This window comes from Mustela erminea, chromosome 19 (genome assembly GCF_009829155.1).
Source record: "Mustela erminea isolate mMusErm1 chromosome 19, mMusErm1.Pri, whole genome shotgun sequence".
NCBI classification, from domain to species: Eukaryota; Metazoa; Chordata; class Mammalia; order Carnivora; family Mustelidae; genus Mustela; species Mustela erminea.
In genome coordinates, this window is record NC_045632.1 from 54,512,958 (window position 1) to 54,536,803 (window position 23,846).

Below are 23,846 nucleotides of genomic sequence, written 5' to 3' on the forward strand. Positions count from 1 at the left end.
CGTCTTGGAGACTGCAGACTGCAGACCTGGACCAGGTCTGAGGAGGGTCAACACGGGAGCCCAGACCTGACAGCCGGGACCCACAGGGCCATGGGGAAAGCCAGTTCGAGGTCAGGGAGCCGCGGTGACCCAAGGCCAGAGGGGAACCGGAGAGACAAGAGCAGACGGGGGCGGGATGGGTGTTCAGTGTGAGCCGGTAAATGTAGAACGTGTCTGGGTTTGGAGTGTTTGCCAGTTTCCACGGTGGCAGTCCCTTGAGGGGGTGGCCTGTGTCCCCCTGTGGACGTGGAACTGGCTCGGGGCGGTGTGGGACGGGCCCTGGCCCGCGGGAGCTTCCGCCTGCCGCTGCTCTCCGGGCTTGGCTTTGCTGCAGGGCCCGGCAGAGGAGGGCTGGCACAGAGAGCTCTCTCCTCTGGGGGTGCAGTTTCCAAGTTTGGGGGAGCTTTTCAGCAGCTTCTCCCCGTCTCCACCAGGAGGCACGAGGAAGCTGGGAGGTTTCACCGCTTCGTCCCTGGGGGTGGCCGAGAAGCCTGGCTCTGTGTCGGGCCGCCCCGGGCGCTCGGAGGGCGTCCCTTTACTCTGCTTTGCTCTTTTTCAGGAAAGAGACATAAACTCCCTTTACGACGTCAGCAGAATGTATGTGGATCCCAGTGAAATCAGCCCCTCCATGGTACGGCGCCATCCCTCCCATGCCCACCACGACCTGGTCCCCAAACGGACACAGAGCCCACCCCCCGCCCCCACCCCGCAGAGCACGGCAAGGGGACTTGAGGGCAGACTTGCCCCTCCCCCCCGCTAAATTGATTTTATGTCATTTTTTTGAGAAGGAATGATGATTGACAGTGTGACATCTGGTTTCAGGGAAGAGATTAATAGAATTGCACGTAAAAGTGACGGTGACTTGCTAAAACTCCAAGGTTTGAGGAACCACCTTTGGGCCAAACGGCTTCTAATTAAAAGTCTTTCAGATGTTTCTTGCTCACGGACGGAGCCCGTGGTGGTTCACTGACCTCCTTGCAGTGTGCGCCTTCTCTCCCGCTCCCACCCCGGCTGCGGTGTGACCCCCCCCAGGTGGGGGGTGGGTTTTAACTCCGTCCCCAGCTCCTCCTCACTCGGGTTCCTGCCGAGGAAGAATAATGGCGAATTTTCTGTTGGGTGGGGTGCACCCGGCGCACGGTTCACGGATAACTCTTGCTGCCTGCAAATCCGGAGATGAATTTCTTCTCTTCTTTTAAATGTCTAATCCTTGGCCAGTGCAAATCCCAGACGAAGGCTCGGAAGGATGCGGGCAGGGGGACTGTGTGTGAACTTAGTAGGGGACTTTGATTCGATGTGAAGAAGCTGTTGGTAGTGAGAAGAGGGCCGCCTGTCAGCTGGATGTCAGGGGACGGTGGACACAGGCGTAAACTGAGGAACCCCCCAGCCAGTCTCGAGGGCGGCTACGCCCTATTCACCCTCGGTTGCTGCCTTTCCAGAGAGCGGGCCAGGTCTCCTGGTTTTGCAAGACAAGCCATTCATCTGGATATTTTATGTCAATTCTCCCTGTTTTTGTTTGTTTGTTTGTTTGTTTTTTTAAATCCTGGCCACCACCCCAAGTTGTAGAGAGACTCTCCCTGTCCTGAGTGAGACCAGTAAAACACGATGGCCGCTGGATGGGCACGCAGGCTGCCAGACTAGGGGGAGCCCCTCAAAATAAAATCATTACTATTGCTGCGATTGAAGATGGGTCAGCGGTGAGAAAACCACTGCTCTGGGAACGAGACCGGTGATGAGCCCTGGTCTCCCAGTGCGAACTCCGTCGCTGTCTGCACCCCTGGCCCTTTGTCTGCACGGAGACGCCTTGTACGCCCCCCCCCCAGCCCCCCGCTGCCATTTGTGTTCTGTTCACCTCTCTCTTGGTCCTGTGTGGGTGCCTCCTTTGCTTATTTTCCTCATGACCATTCTTAACTAAGACTGGTGAACCAAACCCAACACATGGGCTGCAATTTCAACTTTGAAGAAAAGAATGTTTTCAATATTCAGGTGGCTGTGCCAGTTTAGCTACATCCCCATCAGTGGCCACGTCGGTCATTTCTGGTCTTTGCTGTTCTGGTTAACACTAACATGAACGTCACATCTGAGGCTTTGGGCATCTTCTGCATTATTTCCTTCGGATGTGTTCTCGGAACTGGGATGACTAGAGCCGTCCTAAGAGGACATACATATGCACGGGTGCAATTTCTGTGCCCACCGCACAGCCAGGACGGGATGGAGCTGGAACCTGGTCCGGTCAGTCTGGCTGGGCGCATGCGCGGTTTGTCATTTCATTGTGCCTCCTGCAAGCCTGTTCAGCCAATGGACAGCTCATGTCTCTTGTTAGTGAAGGCGCTGACTTGAGGACCTCTCCTGCCCTCTGAGAGGTTGGAGACTTGCTCCTCATGGAGGCCATTATATGCCAACTTCCTCTGCCACTGGCTGTACCTCGCAGCCTTAGAGCCTGGCAGAGACCTGTGAAGTTCACGGGGCAAAGTTGTATCCACCCTTGAAGGCAGATGTGCGGGTGAAACCACCTCTGTTTGGAAGTTCTTACGGCAGAGCTTTTAGAGCCCATGTTGCTTCTTACAGAATGGCAGTAACCCACATGAACTGCCTTCTGAGCTCAGCCACTTAACCGCTGGTTGATCTGGGGCCAGTTCCCATCCCTGCTCCCTGGTGACTTTGGGAGGCTCCTCTGACACGCAGTGCCAGCCCACGGCCAGCAGATGGCACTGTAACCTTGGGCTGAGCCTTCTGTTTCCCAATGTGAAAACCCCACGCAGATGCCTCTCTCTGCTGCTGTCTCCCAGCTTGACCTTCTCCGTCTTGTTTTCTCCCCCAAAGCCTCAGAGAACTGTGAAAGCTCTGTATGACTACAAAGCCAAGCGGAACGATGAGTTGAGCTTCTGCCGTGGGGCCCTCATTCACAACGTCTCCAAGGAGCCCTGGGGCTGGTAAGGCGGAGGGCGGCTGGGCCACTTGCTGGAGGAACTTGACCTGTCCCTTCTTGCCAGTGAGACTGAGGCGCTGGCTGAGCTGGGAACCCCTTTCTCTGCCGTTCTGGGCTGGCTTTGACCTTTGTACCTTCTCTGCGAAGGTGGCTTAAGACATGCTCTATTGAGAAAAGCGTTAAGAACAACCTATCCTATCGTATTAGGTATTATTTTATTTGTAGCAGCAGCTGTCACTCACTGAGGCCTTCCCTGGTGCTGTGGGCCGTGCTAATTGCTTTCACACATGGTCTAACGAGATTCTTGCTACGACCCTCGGGGTTGACTCTGGGTACCCCCACTTTACAGAGGTGGCAAACGGGGCTTTCCCAAGTTATCTAGCTACACACCAGTGTGGGATCTTCCCATTAGGGGAGCGTGTGTGTTACTTTAAATTCAAAATCTTAAGCTATCGCTTGGTCCTGTCCTGTGGCCCCGGCCTGGATGGAAGCAGGGACATGCTTAGGCCAGAGCCCCCTGGGTGTGTGCCAGTATTCAGCTATCTCTTCTCCCTCTCCACCTGGGAAGAAGTTTGGCTGCCCGTCCATACATCCCCAGGTAGGTGGTTTTGCACGATTATTTCTTACTGTGGAGCAACAGCCGCCTCACAAGTGTGGCATCACTTTCTCCCGTGACATGGCGGGACCTGAGTTAGAGATCTGAATGGCGGCTACATTTGAGCGCCTTTTTGTGTCAAGAGCTGTTTTAAACGCTTCATCTGAAAGAACTCACTTAAACCCACTCAGTGACCCTGAAAGCCTACCCTGCATTGTACAGATGAGAAAACTGAGGCACAGACAGGTACAGAAACAGCCAGGCCCACACAGCAGGCGGGGATTCGAAGCCAGGCCTTCTGACTCCAAAGCCCGTATTCCTGACTTGACTCATGTACTAGGTTCTGTGGTTTTCAGAGTTTTTTGTTGGCCTGTTTGTTATTTTTGAGAATTCCCTCTTTCTAATCCATATCTTACCTGGATCCCCAGAGTCCCCCCCACCAAAAAAAAGTAGCAAAACAGCGAAGTGCTGAAGCGGAGGGTGGGGGCCGGAGCCCCTGTTCGTAGGCTCCCGGCCTCCATGCGCCATCAGCTGGTGTCTCTCCCTGAGGGGCCCGGCCAGAATCCGGGTCTCCCCGGGGCCCACAATGCCCCTTTCTGTAGCCTGCCTCTGTAAAAGGCCCCAGTTCCATGTGTGTGGGTGACTTTTACCAAGCCGTGGGCAGAGCTCTCTAAGTCACACTCTTTTCCTTGTGTGAAACTGCCTCCTGCCTTTTCACACGTCCGACGTGGGGTGCTCTAAATTTCCAGGGCCCTTGAGATGAGCTGAGAGTCTGGTGTCTGTGTCTTTGGTGAGGGCTGTGGGTACACTGCCTGCTGCGGTCCCCTCGTTTCCTTTGCTCTGGTGGCAGCAGCACCATCCCCGGGGGTGGGGGGCATGGTCTGCTTTTTTTTTTTTTTTTTTAAAGATTTTATTTATTTATTTGACAGACAGAGATCACAAGTAGGCAGAGAGGCAGGCAGAGAGAGAGGAAGGGAAGCAGGCTCCCCGCTAAGCAGAGAGCCCGATGTGGGGCTCGATCCCAGGACCCTGAGATCATGACCTGAGCCGAAGGCAGCGGCTTAACCCACTGAGCCACCCAGGTGCCCCTGGTCTGCCTTTTTGTGCATCCTCCCAACCTAGGGCCAGTACGGTTAGGGGACTGAACCAGTAGGATGCATTTTAGAGCGAAAGGAATGTTCTTGTCAATAATCACACCAACAACCAGACAGCAGGTCTGAACCTGGTTCTGGGCAAGCGATACCTATGGTCACCCTGCTTATAGCCAATCTTTGCCCGAATGGGGTCTGGAGAAACGGGGGGATGAGGGTCAGGTCAACAGACGTTTGCTAAGTGCTTTCCACCACCTCTGAGTACCCATTCAGTTAAGATCAACAAAGGTCTCAGAAGTAAAAGTCATGTAAGGGCCCAGACTGCCTCCCCATTTGTGGGGACAGAGGCAACAGGACCACAAAGGAGGAACATTTGGGCTAGGTCACAGTCAGGGAAGGCTCCCTGGAAGAGGCATGCCTGCGCTGAGTCTCACATGGTTGTTAGGGACAAGCTAGATACAAGGGACATGGACCAAGGCCTGTAAGCTAGGCAGGGGCAGAAGGGTGGGGGCAACAGGCTGTCTGGCAGGAAGGTCAAGTTTGAGCCACAGAGAGGCAGGAGTTGAGGTCCAAGGGTTCCTAGGGTCACGCTAAAGCATCTAGTCTGTTCTGAAGACTTTGAAAGCTGTGGGTGCGCCCCCTGGCTGCAGAGGGTACCCACAGAGGGGCAGGCCCTGTATGCGCGGGCACTGCTTCGGGGGAGAACCTTAGAGGTGAGCACAGTTTGGCAGAGTCAAGACACACACACAGACCAGTCACGGCCCTTGTTATCCGTGCTGCCGCAGAGGAGGGGGGGTCACGGGGGCGGTATTCTGGCTGAGTAACGAGAACTAACATCATTTGAGCACTTACTGTATACTGGGCACTGTTAAAAACACTCAGCCTATGCGGAACCCTCTGGTCCCAGTAAAGCCCTCTGCGGGAGGCACTGGGGCTATTCCCGTTTGACGGTTGGTGGTGCAGCTGGAACTTGATTCCTGGCTGTCTAGCCCCAGCAGTGTTCTTCTCTCCCACGCTGGTCTCTGCGTTCACAGCTCTCCCCGAAATGGGGCACAGCCTGCCCTAGGCTTGAGCATCTGCCTCACAGGGTCTCCAAGGTCCACTTCAAGCCCGGACATTTTTGGTGCCCTTGAGCAAACACGAGAATCTTGTTATGGAGAGGACACGGCCCCTCCACTCACTCACTGTTGATTTAAAAAAAAAAAAGCAGAGGATCTCTTTGAAATGCCAGGTTGTCACAGATAATGATCATCCCCTCTGGTCACTTGGCCGCTTGCCGCTGCCCCCTGCAGTGGCTGCGATCTAACGAGCAGTGAGCGATCATTAGCGCGGCCCCACGAAGGCCCCACGAAGGCCCCCGGATGCCCTCTGTTTTCATCTAGGTGGAGAGGGGACTATGGAACCAGAATCCAGCAGTACTTCCCGTCCAATTACGTCGAGGACATTTCAACAGCCGACGTGGAGGAGCTGGAGAAGCAGGTGAGCCCGGGTCACCGCATTGGGGTGGCGGGGGGGACCGTCCATCCTGTTCTTCGAGGAATCCGCTGAGCTGTCTCCACAAGGCCGTGTCACGCACGCTGCTGCCGTGTGGTCCCCGTGGAGCAGCGGCACAGGGACGCCAGAGTGACAGGGAAATTGGGATTGTCCCCCCCAGTCGTGGGCGAAAGTCACGGTGACAAGCCCGTCATGTTTTAATCAGGTTGTGCTGGGCTGGAAGGCTTGGCGTAGGCAGGAGAATTCCCTCCGGAGTGAAAATGGCCAAACAGGGAACTGGTCCCTTGCCTCAAGCAGCTTGCAAATGGAACACGTTTACTGTGGCTGCCAGACACTCTGGACGTGCTTGGTGTGAGCAAGGAGGTTGGCCCTGCTGGTGACATTGCCAACGTGGTTTCTGTTCCCTCCCCTCCTCTTGCCCAGAGCAGAGAGCCTCAGCGGGGAGGTGACCGCCCTGCACCCAGGAGGGACTCTCTGTAACGAGGTCTCTGAGGCCTTTTTGTGCCCAGGGAATTTCCTAAGGAAGATGGGGCAATCCTGGAAGCCTGCATGGAGTAGTGGACAGTGGAGTCTTAGAAGTCAAGTTAGAGATCAATAGCGAGGCTGGCAGAAGGGAATTCCGGCCAGGAAGGACAGCCACAGCAAAGATGTGGCTCTGGGCATGTGGCTGTGTTCAGCAGGTCGGGCCTAAGGCAGGGATGAGACCCTTCACCTGCCCCACTCCGCCCCGCCCCGGTCAGCATTATCCTGGTGGGTGGGTGTGGGGTGGAGGTAGAACCAGCAATGGGCAGGTACGGTTCTGCCAGCTGTCCAGAGACCTAGCTCTTGTCTGTCACAGCCGGACCCTGTGCCCCGAACACGCAGTGGCAGGTGCAGCTGAGGTGGCCAGGGCCTGGGAAGGCTTAATGCAGATCCCAGAGCATGGGCTTCGCAGCCCTAGGACGTGCAGAGCCGCAGAATGTTCTGGAGCTGGACTTTAGGAGGCTAGCTGGCTCCCTTTCATAGTAATGTCAGAAGAAGGGTCGGGGCTGGGTTTGGAAACCAGATCCGTGGGAGTGCTGGCAACCCTCTTCTGGAATTCTCCAGGCTCGTGTGCACAGACTGGAAGAGGAACTGCTGAACCTTCTGGGTCCTGCCGGCCACGGGGTCCCCGTCAGCAGCACGCGTCCTTGTCGAGTGCGCACCCCACAGATGCGTCTTGTAGCGAAAATGTGTTTTAGACCGTTGCACAGGCAGGGGCTCTGCGAAACGGCGTGCTTTGGAAAACTGGCTGTCTTTTTATTATTCCTGTTCAGACTAACGTGAGTTATGTCTTGTTTCTTCACAGATTATTGAGGACAATCCCTTAGGGTCTCTCTGTCGGGGAATATTGGATCTCAACACCTATAACGTGGGTAGGTGCACTCGTGGGCGGAGGGTGGATTCCCGCCTGCAGCCCCAGGGCCCGGCAGGGAGGGGGCTGCCGCCGCCCGCCGGTCCGCCTGCGCCGCAGGGACACTGAGCCTGTGTTCCAGTTAGCAGACGAGGAAAGCCAGCCCCTCAGGGACCAGGTCCCATGTCTGGTTACAAGGTGAAGGGGGCCGGGCTATTTGGGTTCGGGCCTTCACCTGCACTGCACTTAGCTTGTCCACACCATGTCTGCAGAGCACGGCCCTCAGCTCCGGGGTTATGGAGTCGGTGCTCAGAGCCACGTCTGATTTGAGCCTCTGCTTTGCCACTACTAGCGGTGTGACTTTGCCTCCATGAGCCTGTCTCTATCCTATAACATGAGTATAAAATGAGTAGGACCCCCCGAAAGGTAGTGAAGGGGTCCAGTGCGATCCAGTGTGTGCCGTCTGCTTACAATGTTCCTGGCCTGCAAGAGCTCAGACAGGTCGCCCCGATATGACTGAGCACATAATTCCTCCTCCCCTGGCATTTTCTTTCTAGAAAATACTTTCTCTGCAGAGAGCATCTATTGCATGCCTGCCTCATAGCTTCTGGTGGCCGCTGGCGATCCTTGGCGCTCCTGGGCTTGTGGCTCCAACGCTTCACTGTCTGCCTCTGTCTTCGGGGCCATCTTTCCTGTGTCTGGGTCTCAAATTTCCCTCTCCTTTCTCTGGTAAGGACACTAGCTCTTGGACTGGGCAGTCCCAAATCCAGAAGGATCTCCTCAAGATCCGTAAGGACATCTGCTAAGATCTTATTTCCGAGCGAGGTCCCACTCACGGGGCGGGGGTCAGGCAGCAGACTTTGCTTCTCAGAGGACACGACTCGGCCCGCGGCAGCTCTTGGGCTGTGACGGAGGGGAGAGGCCGGACCCCGCCTGCCCCCGCGCAGACGCCCCGCTCACTGCGGGCTGGGGCCGTAGCAGCCGCCCTTTGGCTGGGTTCGTGCACGAGGCGGCGTGGGCGGCGTGAGGTCCGGCCCGTGCCGGCTGCTCAGGACTGCCGCTGTGCTCTTTCCCCAAGTGAAAGCGCCCCACGGGAAGAACCAGAAGCAGTTCGTGTTCATCCTGGAGCCCAAGAAGCAAGGCGACCCCCCGGTGGAGTTCGCCACGGACAAGGTGGAGGAGCTATTCGAGTGGTTTCAGAGTATCCGAGAGATCACGTGGAAGATGGACACCAAGGTGGGCGCTTGGCTCGGCTGGGCTCCCTCGGGGGGGCAGTGGGGGCAGGGGTGCTGGGGCCGGGGGAGGACGGGGAAGACGCGGGCTGGGCCACAGGTGCGCCAGTCGTCGTGGAGCCGAAAGGGACCCTGGTGGTCCCTGGGGAGGCCAGGGTTAGGGTGGGTGGAGGGATCCTGGATGTTTGGAGCCTCTGACCCTGCGTGTCCGTCACGGAGTACTGTGTTCCTCACACGGAACGTGTTCTTGGTTGGCTGCCTCGTTCAGAGCGGCCTGCGTCTCCGTAGCCAGCATGGCCCGAGCTCCCCATTTGGGAGCTGCAGGGGGACCTCGTACTGGACCCGTTCTGTCCTTTCACCAATGTGTCCTGTGGGGGGGACCTTCCACTTCCAATAGGAAGGGGTTCATCCTAACTGGCGTGCTGGCGTGAGGCGGGAGGGGTTTTGAGAAGGGCGCGAGCTGGGTCAGAACGGCCGCGCTGGACCCTGGGCCCGTCCCCACGTGTCTCTGGGCCTCCGTTGTCTTGTCTGTAAAGTGAGCCTGATTCCTACGCCACAGGATTCAGGGCGGGGAAGTGAGATGATGCACAGAAGGAGCCAGGCCCTGGGCCTGACACAGCAGGGCTCGGGGGCCGTCTCTGTCCCATCAGGACGACACGGGACGAGGGAGCAAGGTGCCACCTGAGCTTTCTCGTGGGTTTGCCACATGCCCTGCTGCTTCTATGGCAGATCTTGACCCAAAGGACTGATTTCTAAGCTTCCTCAGGATCTCGTGGGTGCCTCGGCCCCCTGGTCACCGTTGATTAGTCTCCCTCCTCTGGGGTCCTGGGAGGGTCATCCGCCTGTTCTTTCCTTCCCTCGAGGCGGGGGCCCTCACATCTTGGCCAGTCTATGGTCCCAGAAGCCCCTGCCCCTCTTTTCTGCACCCTGGAATATGGTCATCTACTTGAGAAGGCAGTTTCTGGGGGGCTGGGCTGATGGCACCTTCTGGGCCCTGTGGCCGACTGTGTTCCGAGGCCTTACGTTCTTCCCAAGGCTTCTCCCACCCCCACCAGACATGTGGGATGTACCCTGAGCGTGTGGCCAGCGTGGCTGTGTGTGCTGCTGCTGGGGGGGAGCCTCTCTGTTCTCCTGGGCCTCTGCTGTGGGGAGGGGTGGGCGCACCATGTCCTGGGCTGCATTTGAGAGATCGGTCCCCCCTGCCTTCTAGGTCCGTTCTCTTTGCTGGCTGAACCACTGTCACCCTGATCTGGAGGGCACCGTCAGCCAGCACGGGACAGGACCCTCCTGAGTGTGCTCTAGTATTTGTGGTTCTGGGACCCCCGCCCCGGCTGAGAGCGGCGAAAACACTAATGAGAGAGAGCCCTTGGCCGCGGTTCCCTATAGCGCTTGTTTTCCATCCCCAGAGCCCCGAGGCCGAGGCGGGTATGTGGGGCTCCCCAGGAGAAGGGGTGCAACCTGGTGCTCTCTGCTGTTCTTATTGGAGACCCCTGAGCTTATTGGGGACCCGAGGGCTCCCCACCCCCGCAGGGAGGGCTCGGAAATGCAGTCCGTTCTCTGCTTTTGATCTACCCTCCTCCTCCACTGGTTCTTACTTCTGCTGATGCTGATTCCGTGTGAAGGTTAAGAAAACAGCAGTCCGCCGGCCCCCGGCACAAGTCCTGGGGAAAGTCCCAGGATGAACGCTGAGCTCACTGCCGGCTCCTGGCCAGGGCCTTACCATCGACCCCCTGCTCAGGGCTCTGTGACTTGACCGTGGAAGACAAAAGTCCACTCACGAAGATCTGTCTGCTTAGTTTCCAAAAGCCTGGCCAGTGCAGTGGGTTGTGACTTCAAATTCTGAGACCGCCTGTTGGGTCTAACCTAACGGGTCTGGAGAGTAATTGTTAACACAGTTTGGAAGAAGTGAGAGGTCTTTCATTGCTTTCTGCTGAGGTTGAGGGGGGAAAAAAAGGGACACCCCATGGCTTGTCATAGCTCTGTGCTTAGTGAGACCAACTTTCCACAACTCAGCCTTGCTGGGACGTGCCTCACCGCTCTCGCCTCCTGCAGCTCTGCTGTCCTTAGCGGGGGCACGTGTGGGGCCGCCCGAGGGGCTGCCCTCTGTGGCCTTCCACACACCTGGTGGGGTGCACAGGGCTTCCTGCTTACAGCTTGGAGGCCCTAGAAGGGGAGTCTTCCAGTTAGCCTCATTTCCTAGTTGTGGAAACTGAGGCGCAGATTATACAATGTGCCCAGAGGGCCAGCATTTGAGCCCCGGTCTGATTCCAGTTCCTGCCGTCCTAACCAGGTGGTAGGAAGTCTCGCTCACCAAATCAGCTGTGCCCGGAACACTTGCTCCCCGCACAGGGCTCTGTGAGGACGGCGCTAGGCATGAGTGGTGCAGAGCACAATTCCTTTCCTTATCCTGGCTGGAGTTAACCGGGAAGGCTTCCTGGAAGAGGCGTGATTGGGGTAGAACCCAGAAGCAGGAGTGAGCTTCTGGACTGGCAGAGGAACAATGATTGAGGTGGTGAGGGGGGTACAGGGTGAGAAGCAGGAGGTCAGTGCCATGGTTCAAAGGGACCCAGGACGTGAACTCAGTGGCATTTTAGAAAAATCTTCTCTGGGAGATGATGTGTAAGGGATAAAGCAAGGTGCTAACGAGGGTGAGGCCTGGTGCAAAAGCCTCTCTTCTCGTCCCTGGCCTGCTGTGGAGCATGGATACGCTGCTCAGCTTTGTGTGCTGCAATTCCTTTGCAAAATGGACACAAATTCTACCACTCAGGGGAGGTGGGGGCCACCCTCCGTCGTATCCATGCACGTAGCATGTAGCGTGTGAGGCCTGAGGCTAAGAAGCCTCAGGACCGGTGAAGGGTAGCAGCTGCACATCATTACTGCTCCAGCTTCCCCCTTTGCCGGTGGGGCAGAAGCAGAATTTGGGGAGATCTGAGAAAGGTGTGTGGTTTGGGGTGAAACAGGCACTCATCCGTGCACAGATGGGGATCGAATGGATAGTGTGTCCTCCACACTGGGCTCCTGGGGAGGCTTTGTCGCGAGGCTCCGTGCAGGGACAAGGGGGTTCAGACAAGGAGGTGCAGCGCCTACAAGGACGGGAGGTCTTGGACAGCTCTAACCGTGTGACTTTCGGGGAATGGATGTTGCAGGAGCCCGAGAGCAGAGGGTCGAGGAAAGTGGGGTGCTGACAACAGGGACCCCCCCCCTTCCTGGGAACCATGCCCAGGGATCCAGCTCGACCCCAATTCTGGGCAGAAACAACAGAGGAAATTCAGAAGACAGGAGAGGAGGCATAGGGCAAAGGAAAGCTTCCAACTGTATTAAGGATCCGAGCCTGCAGGAGGCAGAAAGGGGACGGGGCGGGGGGTTCTGGGGAGGGAAATGGGGGCAGCCTCAGGGCTGACGCTGGGGGCCGGCTCCACAGGAGAACAGCATGAAGTACTGGGAGAAGAACCAGTCCATCGCCATCGAGCTCTCAGACCTGGTCGTCTACTGCAAGCCAACCAGCAAGGCCAAGGACAATCTCGGTACGGTACCCCTGGCTCTGCCCCGCCCTTCCCTGCAAACCCTGCTTTCCTTTGGAGTCAGGTGCTGTCTGAGGGCAAAGAGAGAGGCTCCAGCTCCGCCTCCAGGGCTCTCAGTGGACTTTGTCCTCAGGGCGAGGGGACAGGAGGAGAACTTCCAGGAGGCATGTTAGTATCCCCCTACTGCTCCAAATGACCACAGCAAGCCCGGTGGGGAAAGCCACCACCACCCCTTTGCTTGCTTGCAGCCCTGGAGGCCAGGCCTCCAACTTCAGGGTCACTGGGCTGAAGTCCAGGTGCTGGCAGGGTCCTGCTCCAGCCAGGGGTTCAAGGGGAGAGTCCGTGTCTTGCCTTTTCTGGTCTCTGCCTGTGTCTTGTGGTCACGTCTCCCTCCACTTCTCTTATCCACAGACCCTACGTTCAGGGCCCAGATAATCTCCCCCTTTCAGAGTCCTTAATGTCATCCCTTCTGCAAAGTCCCTTTGCCACTGTAAGTCACAGTCCCAGGCTCCAGGAATCAGGACCTGGAGGGCTTCTGGGGCCATGGAGCTTGCCGTAGGAGGATTAAAAAAGAAATCTTTTCCCATCTCCACGGGAGTAAGTTCTTGGCCCTAATAAGATCCTATTCTTTTCCTCCCTCTTTGTTTGGTCTGAAGCCTCTGTGATTGCAGGATGGAGGGCCAGAGAAACAGCACCGAAGCCTAGTTACCCGTCACGGGGCGGCGTGTCCCTTGGTCCCTGTGGCGGAGCTCAGAGCCGGACTCAGCGTGGTCAGGGGCGGGCAGCCACAGCTGCACAGTCCTGTACCTTGGCACCCCCTCGGACCCCACCCCTGCCTGTAGGCAGCAGACTCTCCCTCCCCCGTGGGTGCTGGTGCACTTGTCTTCTGCACAGTGTCTGGGAGGAGGAAGCCAGACCCTAAGCTCTCCTCCTCCTCCTGATTCCTGTGGCCATCCGCCACCGCGTCCCCTTCTGTAACTGTACCACTCGTGTTCTCGGGCACAAGGCTGGTGGTGGTTTTAAACAAGAAGTAAATGACACGAGTCCCAGACCACAAGGCTGTGGGCATGTGGGGATCCTTGGCAGGCAAGAGCCCAGAGCAGTACCGGTGAGGGTAAGAGCATCTCACCCCGGGCTGTCTCGGCCCCGAGGTTCCTGGTTTCTGCTTCCACCTGCGCATTCAGCTGGCGCAGCAAACATCACGACAGAGCAGCGGACAGGATAAACGGTGACTCCCTCTCTTACGCGCAGAAAACCCCGACTTCCGAGAAATCCGCTCCTTTGTGGAGACGAAGGCGGACAGTGTCGTCAGGCAGAAACCCGTCGACCTCCTGAGGTACAACCAGAAAGGCCTGACTCGAGTTTACCCCAAGGGACAGAGGGTGGACTCCTCCAACTACGACCCCTTTCGCCTCTGGCTGTGCGGCTCCCAGATGGTGGCTCTCAATTTCCAGACTCCAGGTAAAGGAGCCCTGATGGTGGCGTCACTCCAGGCCCAGTCCCCTGTCCCAGAATCTATCAGGGTTCACCCAGCACGCCAGTGTCGGGCCCAGCCATTGAATGGAGTGATGGTGGGACACTGGGCTTTTGTATTTGGTAGGCTCTTCGATGGCAGGTGACGGAGTAGGGTGGCTGAAGGGAGAAAGGAAACACTTAAGCTCGTGGAATGAAAGTCCAGGAGTTAGCAGCAAGCTTCAGGCATAGCTGGATCCAGGTGTTCAGTGGCCATCCTCAGGGAGCTCTTCTCCTGGCCTCTCCTCCTTTGAGGGCTTCACACTTAGACTCTCAGAGATGCTCACTGCCGAGAAAAGCCAACATGCAAAACATTTTCATACCAGTGGTAGCACAGATCACAGCACTGGGCTCTTTGGTTGACGAATCTCATCAGTAGTCTCCTTTATATTGTTTTAATGCCTGTGCAGGATTCCGTTGAGTGGAACCCTACCCTGTTTAACAGGTCTCCCCCACCGAGGCACTTCCCTCATTTGCTCTTAAGGACGGCCCTGCCCTCTGTAAGCTTACGTGAGCACGGCTTCACAGATGGGGGAGTCCAGCGGCGGGACCGAGAGCTCAGTGCCGGCTAGGTCCTACCACATTGGCACTTGGGCCAGCTTTCCTGAGGAGGCCCACTAACACCTGCACCCCGCCGTGCCTGAGCTCTGCGGCCTCACCAGAGGTGAGGGCCTCCGGAGAGACCATGGGAGGGAATGCGAAGCCGGCAAGTGTTCGAATACACCTTTCCCGTGTGACTTCACCAACATAGTCAACCTTTTTGATCTTTGTGCATGTGACAGGTACAAATCAATGTCACAATGGTACGCCTTACTAGGAGTAAAGTGAGCCGGTTTTCTGTGTACTTAGAAAGCGTTTTCTTTCCTGCAAACTGTTCGTGCTTTTTACCTCATCTCGTTAATGAGGTGAAGTCATTTATAGCAACATTATCAGATCGCTTTCGTGTGTTGCTCCTTCCCTGTCACTGGAGCTAAAATGATTGTGTGTGTGTGTGTGTGTGTACATGCAGTCTCTTTTTTTCAGTGTTCCAAGATTCATTGTTTATGCACCACACCCAGGGCTCCGTGCAATCCGTGCCCTCCTGAGTACCCACCACCTGACCCGGCTCACCACCCCCACCCGCTCCCCTCCAAAACCCTCAGTTTGTTTCAGAGTCCACAGTCTCTCATGGTTTGTCTCCCCCTCCGGTTTCCCCCAATTCACTTCTCCTCTCCTTCTCCCCACGTCCTCCGTGTGATTCTTTATGCTCCACAAGGAAGTGAAACCGTGTGATAATTGACTTTCTCATGTGCAGCCTATCTTAACTGAAATTTTAAAATTAACTCTCAGGAAAAAAATGTAAGAAATTTTGAGCGTTGAGTAGGTTTTAGTGTCACATTTAGAATGGTGTTCACCAGTTGGGATTTTTTTTTTTTTTTGAAACTCCTAATTTAACAACTGCCTGAAACTTATTTTTGTAAACAGGTGTAAATCACCCCCCGCCCCCCCCACCCCCGCTGCCCACCCCTCCCCCCCCAGCACGGCCTGCCTAGGAGGCTCCCTTTCCTCACCTGGTTTCCTTTCCTTCCCAGATAAGTACATGCAGATGAACCACGCCTTGTTCTCACTCAATGGTCGCACGGGCTACGTCCTCCAGCCCGAGAGCATGAGGTCCGAGCAGTACGACCCGATGCCTCCCGAGAACCAGAGAAAGATCTTGATGACCCTGTCGGTCAAGGTAACTCAGGCCTCCAGCCCGTAACGCCGGTTTCAGCCTGCTGAAACCATCGACGTCCAGTCACTGTTTCAGATCTGAATTTCAGGGCACCCTAGGTCCCAGGGAGACTTGGTCACCTCCCCGTGTCAGGGGAGAGGTAGGGTTTCAGGTCTTGCTGGGTTCAGCAGGGTCTCAGTGACATCAGCCTCCGGCTAGAGAAGGAGGGAAACAAACATGAGAAATGGCCATTTGGTCTTCACAAAGGAGAGAGTGTCTCCCCACAGCGGCCAGGTTTAGTGGGTGAAAACGGATGAAAATGCATCCAACTTTCCGAGAACATGTTGCCTCTTTGTAAGAGTTTTGGTTTTTTCCTCTTTTGGAAAGTATGCAAGAGAGAGATCAGAATTGCATTTCTCATATGATTAAGGAAGGAAAAGAAAAATTCAGCATGTGTCATGAAAAGTCTTTTTTAAAAAAATACCACTTTCTCCTCTGTCCTTTCCTGGGCGGTCTCTGGAGGTTCTAGGGCGGTATGGGGGAAGGGGGGAGGTGTGCATGTCTGTGCTCGGGGAGGTCTCTGTGATGGCATGAGCGTTCCCATCCTGGCTTCTCCAGCCCTGTTTCCCCATCCAGGAGAGGGAAGCAGTGGGGTGGCCCCTGCTGAGCGACGTCAGGCTGCCCGGGACCTCCTCTGGTCTGACTCTGGCACTGAGACTAAGCTCTCTGCTCAGGAGGACTTCCAGTACTTACCTTTGGTGTCCTAGGTTCTCGGGGCTCGCCATCTCCCCAAACTTGGACGAAGTATTGCGTGTCCCTTTGTGGAGGTGGAAATTTGTGGAGCTGAGTATGACAACAACAAGTTTAAGACAACAGTTGTGAGTAAGTTGCATCCTGGGGGGGATTTGATGTACTTTTATTGCCCATGGCTTTTCCTTCATCCCTCTGCTACTGTCCAGCTTGGGGTTGGTGGCCGGCGGGGAAACACAAGACCCCACGATTAGTTGGACAGACACCCAGCCACTCGTGGTGGGAGTCCTGGACCAAACGCCTGTGCTAGGAAGCTGGGGCGACAGAGGGTGAGCCTCTTTGGGCCCCCCCGCTTTATCTACTGCGCCCAAGGCTAAGACACAGGGACACAGACAGTGTGGCTGGCCCACAGGCGTGGGTCCAACCTGGGCGATTCTATCCTCCAAGGGAAGGGAGACCCTGAAGCCAGGAAGAAACGGTCAATGTTTTAAGGCCTGGGATCACTGTCCCCGGTAAGAGGCAGCCCGAGCAACAAATGACACGTGTACCAGCTAAACTGACATTTCCCCGGGGGTGGGCCAGGCCCGCAGCTGCCCTTGGTCCAAGAGGCTGGTTCACCCCGTTTACTCCAGAACCCACATCCGTTCCCCCTTTTCAGAGAGCCAGCCCCACTTCCTTGTCCAGAGGAGCGCTGCAGCTCCCCACTCTGATCTCCCCGTGCCCTGCCCTCCTACCCCTGCCCAGCCCGGAGCCCAGAGGGAAGCGGTAGCAAGGGGTGTGGTACCTCTTCTCTGCTTACTAAGGACCAGAACTCTGACAGCCGCTTTACTAGGCTTGCTCCTGGAAAAATAACTGTTCTTAGATTTTGGCCTTGATGCCTATTTATAGGGCTGCTAAGGACATTCAAAAAGGCCGGGGGACAAAAGAGGTGGTTTAACCAGGAGGGGCAGGACCAGTGGAGCCTGTGCTGAGCCTCTGTCTCCTTCCAGATGACAATGGCCTCAGCCCGATTTGGGCTCCAACACAGGAGAAAGTGACCTTTGAAATTTATGACCCCAACCTGGCGTTTCTGCGTTTTGTCGTCTACGAGGAAGATATGTTCAGTGATCCCAACTTCCTTGCCCACGCCACTTACCCCATCAAAGGAATCAAATCGGGTAAGTCATTTTAATTAAGAGGTGCGGTCTGGGCTTAGCAGGACTTGAGGTTTGTGCTGCTGGCTTTAGAAAGAATGAAGCAGCATTCTGGTGTTTATGACATTGTTGCAAAAGGGACTGGGTGGCTCAGGCAGCTGATCACGTCAAGTTGTCCCCACGAGTATGGACCGGACCAGGGAAGGGAGGGGAGGCTGCGCCCTGCGCAGTCAGGCCTCTGACCCCCCACGCCCGCCGGGCTGGCTCTGTGCCCCGGGAGGGAAGGAAGAGCCCCGCGCAGCTGGGAGGCGCAGTCTCCGATCTGCCGCTTCCCGCGCCGCAGACCTTCCCCTTCCATTGGAACCATTGATAAACTGTTACATCGTTAAATCGGTTAAGCGTCTGCCTTTGCTCAGGTCATGATCTCCGGGGCCGGGGATCAAGCCCCATGTGGGGTTCCCTGCTCTGCGGGGACTCTGCTTCTCCCTCTCCCCCTACTCGTGCTCGCTCTGGCATGCGAACATGCACAGTCTTTAACAACCCGAAAAACAAAGAAACTGTGTCCCATCCCCCCCAGTGCAGAAAGACCCTCCCAGGGAGGGAACGTGAGACGCGTGAGCTGGATGTGCTTTGTGAATGGCACTGTCCTTACCTTGTCTGGTTTCTTTGCTTTTGCTCTCCTGCTGGATGGTGTCACCTTTGACAAACAGGCCCTCGCTCGATGCCGAATTCCCTTTTCCCCCTTCCTTAGCATTTCTGCGGGACAGAGCCACGAGATTATAGATCCTTTGGGAGTCCTCATGAGGTCACTGTTCCCCAAGGATCATTTTTCAAGACACACAGATCCCTCATTTTAGTGATTTATATACCCAGATAGTCTTTTTTCTTGGTGGTGTTTGGAAATCTCTTGTCCTGTTTCCTTTGTTCTAAACTTGAAACAATCAATAGCTGATATTCCCAACCCTCTGCCTTCCTTAGTGTCCTAAAGCTGATCATTTCCAGCACCTGCCCAGCTAACCCTGGGCCTAGAAAGTGCAGGTCCCTGGCCCTGTCCCTGGGTACTTGGCTCTGCCTGGGTTGGGGGACACGCAGGGGCAGGCTTCCTCAGCTCCTCAGCGGGCACCTGGAGAGGACTGAGCTCAGCTGCTCATCTTACCATCCAGGAAACAAATTCCGAAGTGAAGGAGTAGAGAATTTTGGAGACAGCCGTCTTCGTCATGTTCTCTCACAGGACGCACATGGGAGTCCCTGAAATCTGCTATCGGGCCACCCCTCTTGCGGACCTGGCCCCCTCAGGCAGCTACTTTAAAGCCAGCGGTGAAGCTGCAGTTCTGTAATGTGCGCTTTGACAACAGCAGACAGTGAGCCTGGGAGAGATTTCCTTCTCTGGTAACTGCGTTCTCAGCGTCCCCCGGAAGCCCCTGCCGTGCTGTCAGGACCTCGTGACCGTGTCCTCTGGAAGGAGAAGGGGTGTGAGCTTTGTAGTTGCTCCTAATGCCTTGGAGCGGGAGGTCAGAGTTGATGCTCCCGCCCGGCTTTACCCGCCGAATTGTGGCCATTAATCTAGAAAATGTTAGCACTTAGCTTGAAGATTTAAAATACAAAGAACAGGGGCGCCTGGGGGGCTCAGTTGGTTAAATGGCTGCCTTCGGCTCAGGTCATCATCCCGGGGTCTTGGGATAGGGCCATGCATTCCCCGCTCAGCAAGGAGCCTGCTTCTCCCTCTCCTCCGCCTCTCTCTCAAATCAATAAAATCTTTGTAATTTTTTAAAAGAGCCGTAGGACATGGATGATGAAACAGGTGACCTTTGCCCCGCTGGGAGAATGGTCGGTAAGGACCTTGTCTTGCTCCTGTGCAATTCCCAGCGAGGCCTGGCACGTCCATATTCAGGGAAGGCGCGCAACAACCCCTTTTCGCATAAGGCGTTGGGAGCCTTCTGAACTCACAAACTCTGCCCACGGCCATTAGGGACGCACTTAAGCTTTTGAGCCAGATGGAGCTCAGAAAGGAAGGAAAACATGGTTTACTGCGTTTTGCGCCTTCAACTCTTTAATCCTTGCAGCAGTCCTGGGAAAGGGGTTTTATCATCTCTGCCTTTTAAACACCAGCGCTTTGGGGGCTAGAGATATTCACTTGCTCAGGGTCACACACCTGCAGGACCAGAGCTGGGCTGCAGACCCGGGAATGTCTCACTGCGCACTCCACGCTCTTCCTACCCTGAAGGCCTTTGCTACTCTGATAAACCAAATACAGAGCACACTTCAAAAGACGTCTCTGTTTCCTTTGTGTCTATGACACAACCCAAACCAACAACAAAAAAAGAACCAAACTGTTTCGGGTGAACTGGGAAACACCTTTCTGCCCTAACCCCAGGATGCATGAAGACGGCTCAGGAAATGAGAGCTGGCCGTTGGAAGGAGGCGTCTCGGGATGGGGCGCACTTCTCCAAATCTGGGGGCACATGCTGCCTGTCGGTTCTAAGCAAAAGCGCACTTCCCCGTCATTGGAGTGTGCGGGCTACTTCACAGCCTTCCCGAGTCCAGGCTAGTACATTCCAACAGCCACTCAACACCTAGACTTCCTCCCCAATGTCCCCAGACCAGCTCTTACAGATGCAGAATTTCAGGCCAAACAACCAGACCAGCAGACAAGCCAAGACAAATCGCATCACCTAGAAGGGGAGAAGAGAGAGAAGGGGCGCCTGGGTGGCTCAGTGGGTTAAAGCCTCTGCCTTTGGCTCAGGTCATGATCCCAGGGTCCTGATATCGAGCCCCACATCGGGCTCTCTGCTCAGCAGCGAGCCTGCTTCCGCCTCTCTCTCTGCCTGTCTCTCTGCCTACTTGTGATCTGCCGAATAAATAAATAAAATCTTTTAAAAAAACAAAAAAGAAAGGGAGAAGAAAACTTCACTATTCACAGAACACAATGTCCTCAAAATCCTCCCGGGAGAGGTCTGACCTGAGAGTTTTATAACCAAACTGTTAGTCAGGTACAAAACCGAAGAATGGATGCGTTCAAGTACATGGAGTTCGAGGGTTTTAGGAGTCACGAGGTAGTACTGAAGAAAATGAGAGGGAAAGGTGAGCCGACAAAAGCACTGACAGAGAAGTCCAGTAAAAAGGCGATGAGCACGGGATGTTTGAAACTTACACACAATGAAATGCACAGATTTTCAGTGGGAAGACACGGACACCAAGTCCTGAGGTCCAGCTTGTGAGACGCCTGCCAGCGTGCAGGAGGGACGTACCCAGGTGTCCGCGTCTCACGTGGAGACACATATCTACACGCCTGTATGCTAGATGGAGGAGTGGGTAAGTGTGGTTAAAAAAACATAGGAAAAGTTTAATGACGGATCTGTGTGACTGGCATACAGTGTTCTTGTACTGATACCTTAGCTTTGCTGTATGTATGACAACTTTATAACCAAGTCTCCTTTTCTGGAAGAATTACGGTTAGAAAATGAAACACTATATACCTGACCCTTGAACAATGTGGCAGTTGGGGATGTCCATGCCTCAAGCAGTAAAAAAGCTACCTAGGAGTTTTGACTCCCTCCAAACCTGCTCACAGCCTACGGCTGACCAGAAGCCTCGTAACCGTCAGTTGACACAGACTTTGTATTTTATACTGTATTCTTAAGGTAAGCTGGAAGAGAAAACATGTTCAGACACTTAGAGTACTGTACTTATCGGGAAAAAAATCTGTGTATAAAGTGGACCCACACAGTTCAAACCTGTGCTGCTCCAGGGTCAGCGGTATTTACACGAAGTGTCTTATAGAGACAGTGATTCAGCTTACCCAAATTAGGGGAAGGAAGGAGAGAGGAGGTGTGGCCTTGCAAAAGGTACATCAACTTCCTCACTGAAAGCACTGGGAAAGGAGAGAGGGCTCAGTCAAGTGATACTGTTCAGGCTCCAAGAGAGCAAGAATGATCATCGGACAAGCCCAGACCCGGATGGTGGAAGTCAGAGGCAACGGTGCGTGCGCCCTAATGCAGGCATGGCTTGTCCAGGGGAAGGAGAAGACAATGCAAGTAAAAGCTTTTGAGACAAACTAGGGCCATAGCATCTCCAAAACAGAAAGTTAAACGAAAACCATCCAGTACTATCATTAGTGACTTAGAAGAAATCACGACAGCGTCTTGGGAAGACACTGTGAACATGGCTCCTTCGGGAAGAAAGGATTATGAGCGGGTAGGGACGAGATTTCAGTTTTTACTATGTATTTGTTTAGACTAAGTTAAAACAAGCAAACCAACCAACCTTTGAGAGGTGTTGTCATAAACATTTGTGTGTGGGGAAATCAGCTCTACCTCAACCCTCCCCCCTAAATTATAACTTAGCAATGAGTGTCCTAATTATAAATAGAGAAAGGCTTTCAGAGGAGGATCAATACTGCTAGGGACTGCCAAGGGACAGATTTCCTACTATTAGAAATCCTTCAGGATGACCCGCCCCCCTCGCCCCCCCATCCTATGGTTTGTAAAGGCAGACACGGAGGAGGGGACACAGAGGTGCATTACTCCTGTGAGTCTTCTGGCTTCCAGAGGACATAAGGAATTGAACCACAGCTGCAGTCCCTCTAAATGCGTCGTGTTCTGTATGTTTGGATTTCTTTCGAGGGAATGATTTTCATTTCTACATGGCAGAGATCTTTAACGGCACTTTTCTGTGTGGGCCTGTCTGTCGGAGCTGCCTGCTGGAACGCCTGTGACAGGCCATCAGGAGGGGACCCCTGGTTTCCAGAAAGTCATGCCCCAGCATAGGCCACTAACTTATCTGCTTCTGGCACCGGACGTGGGATCTCCAGGAACCCTAAGAAAGCTAAGGTCTGATGTTAATGGTCTGTCTTTGCATTACCTTTCCCTTCTCTGCTGCAGGATTCAGATCTGTTCCTCTGAAGAACGGGTACAGTGAAGACATCGAGCTGGCTTCCCTCCTGGTTTTCTGTGAGATGCAGCCAGTCCTGGTGAGTGAAGAAACGCCAGTTGGGGGTTCCCTGAGCTGTGTCTGCTGGTGGGGAGGGAGTGGCCTCTGGGTATGGTTGGCTGATGGACTTAAACACCCATTGGGAATGGTGGAGCGAGACATGCCAGATCATCGAAGAATTCCTCCGTCGTCCCAGGTTTTTCCTCCTCGAATCCTTCCTTCTTCCTTCTTGGACAAGGCCGTGCGATTCTTTGAGCAGGTCATGGAGTTGGAAAGGGTGAAGCTCTTTGGAAGTTCCGTACAGTTTCCTTTCAGCAAGTAGAGTCAAGCCAGATAATGCTTTCCTGGAATAGTTCATCTTTCCTGCATGCTCCCCCTGCTGTCGGTGGTGGGGGGTCCCTTCAGAAGGGCTGAGAGCACCCACCAAGGCCGAGCTGTGGCTTGCGCTGGGGCCGCACATTCCCAGGCTTGGCCCTACTCTTGTCCTTCTCTGCTCCTGAAGGAGCCAGCCACCTTGGTCCTTTTGCCAAGTCCTTGAAGACGTGTAATCTCTCTTTTGATTCACCAGTTTGCAGAGGGTTGACGTGAAGGACTTGGCCTCGATGAAGGCAGCAGCGGGCTGGGATAGTTCAGGTCTTGGCTTGCTGTTAGGAGAATGTCTGGATATGTGATTTCTGGAGCTGCACAATCCTCTGCACGGCCTCTCCCACAGAATGAGCCCCACTTGGCATGTGTTTTTGCAAGACCCCATGATGTGGCCCATGCAGTCTTCTAAGATCTTTCCATTTCCCCACCACAGAACTCAGCATGGGCGGGGTGAGTGTGTGGTCACCCCACTTCTCTTTGGATAAACCAGAAAAACCATGGTTCTGGACCCCAGAGGCCTGATGTGGCCTTGGTCATTGGCCCTGGATATGCATCTTCTCTTCTCTGTTGTTCCTTGGATAGAGAACTCACAGCCTCTAACTTGTTGTTTTGGCTTTAAGAACTAAACAGGGATTTGGAAGTTGCTTATGTGGCAACTTCCAGAATAAAGCTGAGAACCATCCAACGGGAAAGGGAGATGGCAGGGGTGGAGATGCCTTTTAACAGCTGTAGCCATAGTCCGTGCAGTAAAAATTCATGAACTCGACTCAGAGGAGAGAACATTAGGCATTTCTGCATAGCTGTCTGCCTTGCACTCCGTTTTTGCAGCCTTGATAGTTTTCCACTTCAAAGCATTTTATAAACATTGCAATGGAAAAGGATGCAAAGATAAGGACAGACAGACAAAGCACCAAAAGCAGGAAGTGACACTTAAAAAGCATAGTTCTTTGGGGGCCAGAGAACCTCAGTGACAGAGGCATCACTTGTGTTGGTAGAAAACGCACTCCTGATGACAAAATTGTGTCTTGAAAGGATCAGGTGATGGATAATGCTAAGTGTTCCATTTTGAAACAAATTCGATACGTCAGTGCTTTAGACGCAGGCAACAGAAACGCTTCCGTATGAACTGGATGGTCACTTGAACCTTCAATGATCAAAAAAATCAACTTTTGTGATTCTTACCATGATAGCAA

The 23,846-nt window shown here is 54.6% G+C and overlaps 1 protein-coding gene across 4 annotated transcripts in view; it reads left to right on the plus strand.

The window, feature by feature from the left end:
* The window catches only part of PLCG2 (phospholipase C gamma 2), a 142,020-nt gene that overhangs the window by 97,105 nt on the left and 21,069 nt on the right, over positions 1 to 23,846 (plus strand). For 3 of the 4 annotated variants that reach the window (XM_032326245.1, XM_032326248.1, XM_032326247.1), the window contains 11 exons: positions 599 to 670; positions 2,860 to 2,969; positions 6,034 to 6,130; positions 7,473 to 7,539; positions 8,596 to 8,753; positions 12,171 to 12,273; positions 13,522 to 13,731; positions 15,354 to 15,499; positions 16,243 to 16,357; positions 17,215 to 17,382; positions 22,239 to 22,327. In XM_032326245.1, the coding sequence (XP_032182136.1) occupies positions 599 to 670; positions 2,860 to 2,969; positions 6,034 to 6,130; positions 7,473 to 7,539; positions 8,596 to 8,753; positions 12,171 to 12,273; positions 13,522 to 13,731; positions 15,354 to 15,499; positions 16,243 to 16,357; positions 17,215 to 17,382; positions 22,239 to 22,327 (1,335 nt within the window). Of the gene's footprint in view, positions 1 to 598; positions 671 to 2,859; positions 2,970 to 6,033; positions 6,131 to 7,472; positions 7,540 to 8,595; positions 8,754 to 12,170; positions 12,274 to 13,521; positions 13,732 to 15,353; positions 15,500 to 16,242; positions 16,358 to 17,214; positions 17,383 to 22,238; positions 22,328 to 23,846 lie in introns of those variants that run through there. The other variant, XM_032326249.1, reaches the window with a different exon arrangement.